This window comes from Mercenaria mercenaria, chromosome 6 (assembly GCF_021730395.1).
Source record: "Mercenaria mercenaria strain notata chromosome 6, MADL_Memer_1, whole genome shotgun sequence".
Lineage (NCBI taxonomy): Eukaryota > Metazoa > Mollusca > Bivalvia > Venerida > Veneridae > Mercenaria > Mercenaria mercenaria.
In genome coordinates, this window is record NC_069366.1 from 68,876,584 (window position 1) to 68,890,599 (window position 14,016).

At 33.8% G+C, this 14,016-nt stretch overlaps 1 protein-coding gene across 1 annotated transcript in view; it reads left to right on the forward strand.

The window, feature by feature from the left end:
* Positions 1-768: 768 nt before the first annotated feature.
* LOC123548672 (N-acetylglucosamine-1-phosphodiester alpha-N-acetylglucosaminidase-like) overlaps positions 769-14,016 on the forward strand; it is a 47,302-nt gene continuing 34,054 nt past the window's right edge. The window contains exon 1 of the mRNA XM_045336145.2: positions 769-1,000. Within this exon, the coding sequence (XP_045192080.2) occupies positions 954-1,000 (47 nt within the window). The 5' untranslated portion in view covers positions 769-953. The remainder of the gene's footprint in view (positions 1,001-14,016) is intronic.

A 14,016-nucleotide genomic window follows, 5' to 3' on the forward strand; every position in this document is an offset into this window, starting at 1 on the left:
CAAAGAATCTCATCAAGATAAATGTCACATATCAATAATCTTGCATGACACTTCATGAAAAAGTAAACTTTAGTTTAATTCTTCCATCACTTAATATTCATGTCAGAAGGTTCAGGTTCACGTGATAGATGTCACGCGACACTCAGAGCCCATGTATTCACTGGATAGAAAATCATTGTTTCTTCCATTTAATCATCACAGATGAAAGCACAAATTAAAACTTTGGGTACTCTAATCTCACAGTATACAGATGTAACATAATCTATTTTCTGCATAATTACAGGTCAGTCTCTCCACTGATTTCCACACTGCATATTGCAACACTTGTAAAATGTTGTCATGGGTTCATCTGCTGATCTAGTCTGAATTTGCATAAAGAACGCCCTGTTGTGTGCACACTTTGGACATGTCTCTTCAGTAGAATCAACATTTTCCCATGCAGCTGCACCGCCAAGAACATCATCCACTTCTTTTAATTTTGGATATTTTCTGTTCGTTATTTTTCTAGAAACGTTTTGAACATAAGGGCATGTCTGGCAGGCAAATCTATAGCACTGTGTCCCTTCTTCAACTACCAAAACATTCGCACAAGTAGGACAAAACAGCAACATTTTACTCAATCAAAACGTGCAAAATTAAAGGAATATTCTGAAATTTCATCACACTGTCAACCATATTATTTCCGGTTTGGGATTAGTCGTTAAATTTTATTCTTATCTTTAAGAGAAGTGATATTTTGTTTGTTATTTACTTTACAAAAAAATAAAATAAAATAAATAATTTTTCAAAAAAAATGTCTGATTCATGTGTCTTTTTCACAGAGATTTATCACCTCGATACAACAGGAAAGTCTCAAACTTATCCCTGATGTTTTCCAAACTGAAGAGCGACAGGAAATGATATTCTGCTTGTAAAAAATAATGTTGCTCGTCTATTAAAACTGATGTTTTGCCATGAATGTGCGTTTGATATTGTTCTTTCCTGTGACAATATGTTTGTGGTAAGAAGTTCTTGATTATTTGATCAAAGATTAGATCTATCCTAGAGTCATTAGTTTTGACGCCCTAAGCAGTCACTTGTATTTCATTAGTAATATCAAAGAGCTATAAAAATAAATAGATTGGCAACTTGAAAGGCATATAGAGCAAATCTCGCCAACCTCCCGTGACAAAAAAACGAGATCTCGTTTACCGGAAGTGGCGCTTTCTCCACGCGCCATTTTGTATGTGAAAGCATTTATTCATCGGTAAAATAATTATCACCGTATGTCCACGCTTCTTTTGATGGCAAAAAAAACCGTGTATTTCGTGTCTTAAGACCATTTCAAATTAAACTTATTTTGTTTTAGAAGCTAACATGTATTTTAAATGTATTTTTCAAGGTACAAATTGTAACTCCATCCTCGCCGATGTTTGTTTTTGTAAGATAACGCCGAATCACGCTCTGACACGAGCTCACGCGAGATTACAGCCAGTTGCCATTCTGTGTATTTTATACTTCTTTGGTAATATAGATAAATTAAACAAATAAATAGTGTTGTTATAAACTATGGCATGTCTCCCTTTATTTTATTCCTGTTTTGTGAATTTTGTGGGCAAAAAGGTGTCAATATTTGTATTACTGCTGACTGACCATCGAGGCATCCATATTTTTAAGGCTCATGAGAAATGACGCCTTTTGATTGGCTGGCTCTCTTAACCAAAACTTCACTTTTCTGGAGCCTATATGGCCAAAATCATATTTGGCTGGTATAATTCTATGTGAATGCAGTTGAGACCTGAAACTTAAAAGGAAAATAAACAAATTAATATTAATCTTTTTAAGTGACTTTTTTTACTTTTTCTTTGTAAAATGTGATCTTTTTTATTCACTTTACATATTGTTAATAGCAGTCATTCATTATCAAAACAGTGAGGACACAAAAATATATAACCCTTTCTAACAGCTCTAACTTTGGTACTTTCAGTGAAAACCTATTAGAAACATGACCTTCTTTACCCATACACATTTAACCCTTTGTCATGTGTTTGCAGAATATATTTTGAATATTTGTTTTCTCAGAAACTATATTCCAAGTGATTGCAAAGTATTTGCACCAGACTTTCGCAAACAGTCTGCAAAACATATCACAGTGAAGCAAAGGGTTTGCAAATAAACACTTAGATAAATTACAGACTGCAAAGGTTTTGCAAACAGACAGCAAAGCATCTGCAAACTAACACTTAGCTCATTTAGTTAGCAAAGGTATTGCAAATAAACACTTTGTACACAAAAGAAAGAGCAAAGCATTTGCAAATAGTTAACATAGATGAATTTGCTTTCCTGGTAGACTCTAGGTACAGGAAGTAATTAACCATTCTGTCTCCTGATTGGTCTATATTCAAATGACAGGAATTTTGAAAATATTGTGAGGAAATGTTTACACATCAAGTAGTAGAAATATTTTGGTGATGCAAACTTGTTTTAAACAGATCATTATATTCTAATTATTTTTTCTGGATATAAACTTTGTTGAATATGGATAATTACAATGCAATACCAAGTTATTAAGCAATAAGACTTCCAAGAACCAGAGGATATTGCAGCATGTGGAAAGGTAATTAATGTTAATGAATGATAGTTATTTAAAACACTTTTTACTGAAGCAGTTGTTGAAACTTACATTATTACATAATTTTAGTTATTGTTACTGAATGATCACTGCAATGATTGACATTTAATAGATATTTAAACTGCAAATGGTTTTGTGACTTTACTTACGTTTTTCAGATATTAAGTCCTTTCCTTTGAACCTCAGAAATTCATTTTTTGCTATTTGTTACGTATTTGCAAATACTTTGCATATTATTTGCATGTAAGTTGCAAATACTTTGCTATCACTTTGCGATTACTTTGCTATCACTTTGCGATTACTTTGCTATCACTTTGCAATGTGTTTGCCAAAGTTTCAGCTGTGAATTGTAAATTATTTGCGAAGTATTTGCATTCTGTGTGCGTAGTGTATATTTGCAAAAGCTTTGCAGAATAGTTGCACGTTTCGTTCCATTTCTACTCGTCTGTGGAATATATTCAGCAATCATTTGCTGCAACTGTTCTGCAAAGGTTATGGCAAATATTTGGCAAAGATAAAAAATATATTCTGCAAAGGCCCTGTTTTTGCATGGGTATTTACAACAAGATTTGACAAAAAGCAGCAAAACCATATTCAATTAAATTAATTTAATGTTTTCAAATGATACAAGGTGTATAGCCTACAGGAGAGTGAAAAATCTAAAATTTATTCAAAATTTCAGTCAAAGAACTGTCTTGTGACTTTGAAAAATAGCTAAGGGGAAGAGAAAACCAAGATCTGAATTCCTGACCAGTTGCTCCTGTAAGAATTAGGTCTTTAAAGGATTGGAGATTTTTGCATTATTAAAAAGACATAAAAATACACCAAAGTATGAAAAAATAATATAATCTTACTGTAAATCTGTTGAATGCATTAATGTTTTATTTGAGCAAGGTAAAGTATTGCCTGCTTCGCAAACGTGTGTAATTTGGCATCATAAAAGGTCACTTATACCTATTTGACAGCAAAATAAATAAGGGCGTCAAAACTCATGAGCGTCAAAACAGATGATCGAAGGATACAGGCAATATCAGGGAATCTTCCCCGCTATCTGTTTAGGCTGATCACTACCAAATAGAAGGTAAGCCTCCGCTGGTCTAGTCAAAGTAATTCAAACACAATTAGTACTAATCTGTTTTCCGTTCCTAATGCATTTTCTTAAAAGCAACGTGCTTACTTTACCCTACCGCGTTTCAGTATGTATCAGAACACAGCGTGTAATCGTTGATGGGGCATCATCCGAGCCGGCACCCGTTACTAGCGGCGTACCTCAGGGAAGTGTTCTCAGCCCCATTCTCTTTCTTGCTTTCATCAACGACTTACCCCTACATGTGTTATCCAAGTCACGACTCTTCACCGATAACTGTGTGGTATACCGCGAGATCAACACCGAAGCCGATTGTGAAATACTACAGCAAGACCTACATAACCTTGCGGACTGGGAGAAGCAATGGGGCATGTCATTCCACCCCGAAAAATGCAGTGTCCTACAAGTACACCGGAAGAGGTCCCCAGTCAAGTTTGACTACACTGGTAAGGGCCATACACTCAATTCTGGGGCATGCACCAAGTACCTGGGAGTACACTTGACACAGAACCTCGCCTGGAACACCCACATTGATAAGATCACCAAGAAGGGGAACAGTACCTTGGGTTTTCTTCATCGGAACCTCAGGATTAGCAATGAGGAAGACAAGACCACAGCTTACATCTTGCTTGTGCGTCCAAACCTAGAGTACTGTTCTACTGTAATACGTGTATGGAACCCCTACACTAAGGACCAGACTAAAAAGTTGGAGATGGTGCAGAGGTGGGAGCACGCTATGTCACTAATAGGCACCACAACACCAGTAGCGTCGCCACGATGCTGGACCACTTACAATGGGATACGCTGGAGTCCAGAAGAACTAATTTAGCCCAGCTTACCATGCTATACAGGATTGTCAACAACCTGGTAGACATCCCAGCTCAACAGCATCTTACTTCAGCTTCAAGCTGCACTAGATCTACAAACAGTAGAAAGTACAGGCAGCCATCATCATCTACATCATACTACAGGAACTCCTTCTTTCCCCGGACCATCACCATTATGTAACAGCCTACCGTCGGCGACCGCTGACGCCCCTGATTTGGTATCCTCCAAGCAGGGGCTATCATCACTAAAGTTCTATGTAGGACCGTCCCAGCTACAAGTACCTCCTGATGATTCCTGGAGCTGTGCCAGCCGCGGCCACCGTAACTAGAGAGGCTTGGGTTAAAGGGGTGAAAACGTAGCTGGGTAACACTTTTTTTACTTCTCTCTTTTACCTATCCCACTTTTTTATGACTATCCTTTCCATCTTTTCTCTTGACCAAACCACCTGTCGCGTGATGATCAAGTGTGACTGAGTCGACGTATGATGTAGATGTAGATGTAGATCACTTTGCATTCTATTGAAATCCAGGCATGTTCCTATCGCATGCTGGTAAAAATGGCATCGTAAGAATTTAATGTCCCGAAAAGAAAAGCTGAAAGAAGCGAAAAGTAGTAAATTCAGCGGGTTGTATTTAACTAACTGTAGTTTTCTTATATAAAAGTTAACACCCCATTTTCTTTTTGTTTTTCTGAAGTAGAGATCTAGTAGAGTTCTTTATGGGAATATAAGTCTCTGAAAACCTGATATGCTAGAAAATGTTGAAAACCCATTAAGAAGTAAGTGGATTTTATATGAAATAAAGAACAGCTGGATTTAGTGATGTTCAGCCTTTACGGAATGAACAAAAAGGAAGTGTCTATCGGCATGACTGTTGTGCCAATTATTTTTCTTATCCGCACGATGGTTGTGCCGATTAGTGTTCTTATCCGCACGACGGGTGTTTTGGTAGCATGTCTATTTTTTGTGAAGGTATATCTTAGTTAAAAATACTAGCTGTAACAGCATCATGTTCATTGTTTGAGATATCAAATAAATAGACTTTGATTGGATATTAAAACAACCATTATTAGTAAAATTAATTGAATAATTCATCCATTGAAAATAAATCAAAAGAATGCAAAGAATACATATTCTTGCATAATTAATAATAGTTAGCATAACTTCATGCCATTATTTTATTTTTCATATATATGAATGTTTTTAATTCAATAAATCGTGTGTAAGGTAAAGGTAACTTTCTTAAAAGGGAAATTTTATTTACCGTCGCTTTGTGAAACAGTTAACATCAGCTCTGTAGAGCTTTTAAGCGACCCTATTTTAAGAACAGTTAAAACCAATTATACCTTACCCCCAGCAATTTCACAGTGCAGAAACAGTGAACAACCCAAACGGAAATAGTGATGTGATTATACGACATACACAGTATCTGGGTTTACACGCCGCTGCTATTTTCATTTATTTTTACACTATAGTGGAGTTTAGGCGTCTTTATCTGTAAGTAGTCAATAGATTATACATTGAAGAGATAATTCGTCTTAGATTTCATCAGTACGTGTGTTAAGTACCGTCGTTATGTTGCCGTAATCAAAAGTAATCACCGATTTCTGTTGAAACTTCAGAAAGTGTCACACGAATAAACAAAGTTTTCCCTTCTAGTTGATAATGGACATGTATAAGATTCATATTAAAGAAGTCCTGCATTGTCAATAAATTGTTCTTAAACTCATGCGTTACAAGGTATTTATCATTTGCGTAGAAATATACCGATTTCTGTAGTCAATGTGTCATTTTCATATTGAACGATTTATTGAAAACTGTCCAGAATGATGTGAACGATTTGTTGCGATTTTATTGAAAATTTATAGCGATTAACTGGGAGTAATTATAGTAATTCTTGTTCATTTAACTGTTGAAACTGGCGAGATTTTGTAGACAGTACCAGTGGTATTGGACCTGAAAGAACTTAAAACACTTATCATGCAGTTTTAGCAAATACAAATGTACATACAATAACTAATTTGTGCAATATGTGTTTGGAACTTGGCAGCTGTTTGGTTTGAGTGACAATTATTCATGACTATGTTGGGTATAGTTTAGATATAGTTATTGTTTACTAAATATGTAAGAAAAAAATCTCAATTAGATTTTTCGGCCGTCTAGTTCACTTTATTTTGTTGTTCATTACAATCTTACCGTTAATAACAATTCTATCAACAGGCGACTGACTACCTTCTGAGTTTTGAAATGTTTAAACTGCGGAAACATTTCTGTGCTTTAAGTCCATTGCCTTCCACAATTTTTGTTATGAGACAGCATTTTGTGTGTTTGTCATCAGGCTATTTGTTTTGGGATGAGGGCTTTGTGGCTTTCTTTTTCTTCCCGTGTTAATCTTTTTAACACATGTTTTAGGTTGAGGGCTATAAATAAGTGGCATTCTTTCTCTTGCTAGGTTAATATTTTTGTCAGATGACGAAAACACGCAATGTAAACGCTGGCACTACCTCATTCTCGTGTAATATAGCCTTCATTATGAGTGGTATTACAACATATACATCATGTGTAGCATTTTAAAAATCTAAGAAATTTTAAAACACTTCCTCACCTTTTTTCCCTTTTCTCATGTTATTCTGACTAAGCAGCTTTTTTTCGAGTGTTGTTAATTTAGACTGCATATCTTGCCTATGCGGGGCCTCCGTGGCAGAGTGGTTAAGGTCGCTGACTTCAAATCACTTGCCCCTCATCGATGTGTGTTCGAGCCTCACTTGGGACGTTGGATTCTTTATGTGAGGAAGCCATCCAACTGGCTTACGGAGGGTTGGTGATTCTAACCAGGTACCCGCTCGTGATGAAATAATGCACAGAGGGGCACCTGGGGTCTTCCTCCACTATCAAAGCTGGAAAGTCGCCATATGACCTATCATGTGTCGGTGCGACGTTAAATCCAAAACAAAACTTGCCTAAGCCTCTCATTTTTCACATATTTTATTCCCAGTAATACATGTACAGATTAAGTACAAACATTGTAGTTTGAACAAGATAATTAGGAAAGGATAAGAATGAAACACACAATCTTACAGAATTCTTCTCCTTAATGTTTTTTTTTTTTTTTTTTTTTTGAAATCTTTTGTGAATAAAACGTTTTTATTTTCAATGTTGTCGTGTGTTTCGATTTTAATTTGTATGTTTTCGTAAGTTTTGAATAAAGTTGTGTTTAATTATGTTTTCAAAGTCTGATGTCGTTTCATTGCAATAATAACACTAATATTGCTTTATTGTACCTAAAACAGACAGAAATCAGAATTTAATCGTAATTTGTAATGATAATCTGCCATTCAATATGGACAAAATCGTATCAAAATATTTGCAGTAAGTAGTATAATCGGAAGCAAGACTTTTTGACCCCTTGACACCTTGACCCCTACCAAAATAAGATGACACCTTGACCCCTAGACACTTTGTCCCCTATTTTCATTTTTTTTTCATAGTGACACTTTGACCCCTTATTTATTTTTTATTTATTTGCTTGGTTTTTGTGAAAAATTTACATGTTATATATGTCTATGTGGCACAGTGCATATTTATAGTTAGTATGTAGCGTTTTTGTTGAATATTGACAGATAAATTATGATATAATGGTAAGTATAAATGCTGTATTAAAATATAGAATTACTTTGAATCAAAGAAATCATTGATTTCAATTTGTATGTAAAAGGGCAAATTTGCAATTAGTAAGAGGAAGTAACAGAGAATCAGGATGGTATCTCCTGTGACGAGTGTGAAAATAGACTCGTAGAACATGTCAGTCAGGTAAGAGTAAAAAGTTGGCTATATATAACTATATAACTATGGTTATACTAATATTTAACTTAAGTCAAATTGATATCGTATTTTGTAAATCAATTTGTGTACCTGGACTGCATTGTCTAATTAACGTTTTTTCATAATAAATTGAATCTGACTTATTTATTTGAGTAGTGTCGAAATTACACATATTAATTTTGGCTATGTTTGATATGATGTTGGAATGAATGCATTTATTTTCCACTGAGCTATAAATATTGTAAGATTTTTGGGAAAACTCAAGGACATATATTTTATGACACAAATTTTACATTATAACATGTTTTGTTGCATTAAAAGATGTCAATGATTTTATAAAATTTACTAAGTGTAATAGTACTGTAGTTATTGCAATCAGAACAGATGGAATATCAAGAATGTGTTTGTTGATTTATTAATGTAAATATACATTTGTTGAGGATAAAATTTCACTAATAAGATATGTAATAGTTATAGTATGTGTGAGAGTGTGTTACCAGGATATATCAGAGCTAGGGGTACATCGAGGGTATTTTTCTCTGCACATATCGTCGAGGCCGGTAGGCCGAGACAGATATGTGAAGAGAAAAATAACGAGATGTACCCCTAGCTCTGATATATCCTGGTAACACACGAGCACTACATATTATAACTGTTTTATCGCATAGTTTATCATTAAAATTTATATATTATTTTCATTTAAATTTGTTTATTATTATTTTTACTATTTTGATTCCCTTTCTGCGCCTCGCTGACTGAAACACTAAAACTTCTGTTTTAGAAAATGTGTTCCCCAGATAAAAGTACCCAACAAATTTCTGCATTGGTTTTAAATCTTTGCATTTCATTGGCCAGACATATTGTAAAACTTGTTGTTTTGTTTGTAAAAAAAATCTAAGAAAAAGAAACATTTGAGAAATCTCAGAATTTCATATATTTCATGTATTTCTGAATTTGGCAATAACTATCAAGGAGAAATATTCTAGTTTATTTATTCTTTTACTTTATAAATGTAGGTGTTTGTGACAATTCTTTCTCTGTGAACTGTAAATTGGAGCTAAAATCATCTTTTCTTTGAGAGGAAAAAATTATACTCCCTTGATAGGACCTCAATAGAGAAAAAGTGTTCCGATATATATCGGAACAGTTTTACTCTGCTGATATATATCGGAACACTTTTTTTCTTATGAAACTCCATAGAGATTTCCGTGTTGATATATATCGCAACAGTTTTGTAAGATATCAGCACAGTTTTGTAGTAATAGTGTGTGTTACTATGTATAACATGCTGCAAAGATCAAAGGAAAATTGCCGCACTATGCGATAAGAACAATTAAAGTCTATGAATGAATAACATTATATTAGCATTTCATTTTCTGTTTATCAATTTTTCAATGTATTTTCATAAAAATGATATTTCAATATTGAATTAATTTCAAATATAAAATTTTTCAAAAATAACAATTACAATTATTCTTCAAACACATTATCAAATTTATCTATCATTTAATTTATTGTTTAAAGGCATACTTGAACTCCATCAATAGGGTGATGATTGGATTACACAACAACAACAACATTTATTCAGCAATTAAGCATTTTTATAAATGCTTCTAGCCTAAACAGAGTTGACATGTAGAGAGACATATTTAACATTTAATATAATAATACAGATACTGAGAGAAGCTTTGCAAGATTATTATTATTACATCCAGAACATTCTAACATACAATAACTATGTTAGATGGAAAAATGGTGTTGCTTCTAAAATGAAACTAACTTTCAATATCTTGTCTTAGTTTATTCGCAAAATAAATAAATTTTGAGAGATTTAGTAATTCCTTTCTATTTTCCGTAGACATCAAATTATCAAATTTATTTAGAGTGATTGGATTACACACTTATTGAGGGGTGATAATTGGATTACACTACACTGTAAACTGACATGTGCCCCTAATTACTCTAATCTAGGTACAATACAATAAACATGTGTCCTTTAAGTGTTACCTAATGGGGTCTCACCTTCACAACATATAATTAGTAGGTATATTAATTGAAATATATGGTGTTAAAGGAAATCAGGCTAATATTTTATGAAAATATCTTAATATCAAAATATTTTATTTTTATCTTAGTTGAATTTTAATTAAAAGTTGGATAGTGAATTAATTTTACAGAAAATGTGAGCAAAACATCAAAGTGATTTAATTAATCATAATAATTCAATAATCTTACACACATTTATATACTGATGCAACTTCTTTGATGCAGCACAAGTGCACCCTATTTCCTTTCGTAAAAGTGGTACCTTAATCAAAAAATTTCAGTTTAAAATATGTTGATGAAATGAATAAACGGCTTAATTTATAAATATGGTATTTAATATGTCTTAATTAAGATAGAGATTTTCTTGAAAGTTTATAAAGCTCCAATTACCACTATGTTGATCATAACCTATAGCAATGATGTTTAATGATTTAAAGGTAGGCGACTATGTCACCAAATCTTGGCAAAATCTTTTAAACACTTTAAATGCATTTTTATGTTCACATACGAGGGTGAGATCAAAAGTAATGCAACCAGTGGTGTTAAATGATAACTAAAGGTTGGATTAAGAAAATCTTTATTTCAGACCTTCAAAGTAATCTCCTTTGACAGATACACAACGTCTCAATCTTTTAATCCAATCCTTAAAAGCTTCCTGATAGTCTTTTTCAGGTATATCACTAACTTAAAGGAGGTTAAATATGGCGGCCCCCAACTTTTGGCAGGATGTATATTTTCTGCCTGCAAGCTTTTTTTTGAGATGAGGGGAAAGGAAAAAGTCACAGGGGGCTAGATCCGGAGAATAGGGTGGGTGTTCTAGAACATAGAACAGCCTTGTGACTCGAGGCGTTGTCATGTAACAAATGGATGACTCGGATACACCAATGCAATGCAAGGCCTTCTGGCATTTTTGGTGAGCTATACTTGGTTACTAATTTTTCCATGTAGTTTGGAGAAATGTATCCAAGACTCATCACCGGTTACTACATTCATAAATGTCTTTTGATCCTGAAGAGTGAAAGAAAAAATGAATGAAGAGAAAAACATTTAGTTTTAGCGTTACTTGTATTTATTTATAAAAATGTACATTTATGAATAAAGAAGTATACTAATAAATGTGAAGTTTCAAACAGACAGTTATTTTATTATTTCAATTAGTAAATGAAGTTATTTATATCTAATTACTAACAAGTAATTTCATCTAATTAATTTCTTAGATAATTGCAAACGCGTGTGAAAAATCATTGTTAATAATACCAACGTGAATAAACCAACACCCATAGAACATATACTTTGTCACCTACTCATAGTCTAGAACTTGGAGAAGTCCATCAATATAGCTTTTATCAATTACTTACATGCACATTAAGAAATTAAACTGCAGAAAATATGCCCCTAGCCACAAAAAATCTAAGGGGTCAAAGTGTCAAATAAAAAAAAAGTAGGGGTCAAGGTGTCACTCAAGATAGGGGTCAAAGTGTCACTAAGGGGTCAAGGTGTCATCTTTGGTGAAAAATTTTAAGGGGTCAAGATATCAAGGGGACAAACCGTCTAACATTCGTACAATCTTGTGTGTAAAATCGTAATAAGTCGTTCACTATCATTTCAATAAGGCGTACAATACAATACAATACAAAGTACCGCAAACTTGTGTTTAAAATGAAATAACGGATGAATTAAGGTTGAAATCATTATCAATGAAAAAGAAAATACACTAAATTCTTGTAATGTGACATGCATTCAGAAAATTTGCTTTAATTTTGATAAAACTCATTCAATGTTGGTATGCATCACCTAAACATTCAACGTGTAATCAACTGATATCACCTTACCTACCGCTCATATAAGTCATTCTGGACTTATATTGACTGGGAAAGTCTTGAAACATGCCTTTCGAAACACATCTCAAGGAATAAACATACTTTTATTTGACAATTATCCAAATATCAATCGAAAAAGTTAGACCACGTTTATCATATTTCAACAAATGATTGAAATCACATCGCTATTTCCGTTTTGGTTGTTCAATCGATTCTACACTGTGAATTTGTAGGTGATTAAACATAATGCGAGTACCGTATTTTCCCGTATTAAGGCCCCCCCTCTAATTAACGCCCCCCACCCGTTTTGGAGGCAAAAAAAGTCAACAAGGACGAAAAAAAAAATCACCTACCTCATTTTTATAAGTCAACATAATAAGTAATTTACAGTATGTATCCAATGTATTAAGAAATAAACACATTTTTAAACAGTCCATGTACCGTAAATCCAAAACGTTTATACTAAGTACGGTACGTATCCAATCATGAAATAGAAAATTAAATGGTAAATCCATTTTTGATTTGTTTTTGCACCACCCGCGCACAAGCTTCCTGTCGACTTTAAACAAATTTGCGACAAAGTGTTAACCTTTTCTTCGGCAGTTTTAATAACTTTTGGCTGGCACATAAGCAGCGTGTCAAACCACTGGCATTGTGTATTGCTACCGGCTAAGGAAAATATTATCGGAGTACACAGCTGTTTGGGTATGATGACGTAATGTGTAATGTCGCGAGCGTGTCACGGAATACATGAGGTACCGTATTTAAATGCATAATTTTAAGACACACTGCATTAAATTGGATGCCAAATAATTACGTTTTGGGGGAATTAAACAACACAGAAACACTTTACAGTTGGTTTGAACGATGTTTTTAAGTTTTGTGAAAATTTTCATTTTTTATTTTTTTACCTCAAATGAACTCTTTGGAAAATGTAACGCCCCCGGGGGCGTATATTCGGGAAAATACGGTAGGTGCATGCTAAAATTGTACTTTATGGAGATCTGATAAGGCTTTTGAAAAATTGTTTCTGGTAACATGCTCAAAAAAAAAGAAGGTATGTAGATCTGAGATTGGATTTTTTTTTAAGTGAGACTTTTCGGAAATTATTTATTGGACAAAAAATGAATACAAATAAGGGGGTTATGTCTTTCGAGCATCAGTAACTTGATTTCTAACATCACTGACCGTGTTTAAAGCATAAAAAGTGCAGTTTTGCAACTTTTTGTTAAAAAGTTAAAAAAAAAAAACTCCAAGGAAAAAAGGGAAAACTTCAGAAAAGATTAATTGAATTTCACATATGTATACTGGTTTCGAAGCAGTTCCCGTCGGCTAGTAGTATCCGTCAACGCGTTATTTTACGTTTCATGACGTTCTTCACAATGAAGTCGAGATTGTTTCCATAACGCTACCCTGCAATCCAGAGCTCTGTCAAATTTCAGCAACAAAGGGTAAAAACTTTCCAAGAAAACTCAAATTGTTCATTCCATAATTGTTTTGTTTACATTCCGCACATGGGGGATTTCACGTGCAACTAATGCGCATGCGCAAAGAATAACTCCGTAATCCCCAATAAAGTTGAAAGTTCCTCCTTTTTGCAGTCGAAACCAGATGATTTACCAAAAATACATAATAAAGATAAAAATGAGTCATTTTTGTGCATCGGCAATAATATTTTTACAATTAAGAGCAAAAACCAATATGAAATATAGATGATTAGATTTTCTTATCCAAGGGGGGTAACTGGTCACATACTATGTGCTATACAAAGTGACGGTTGTATCCCTTATGTAGTATATGTGTA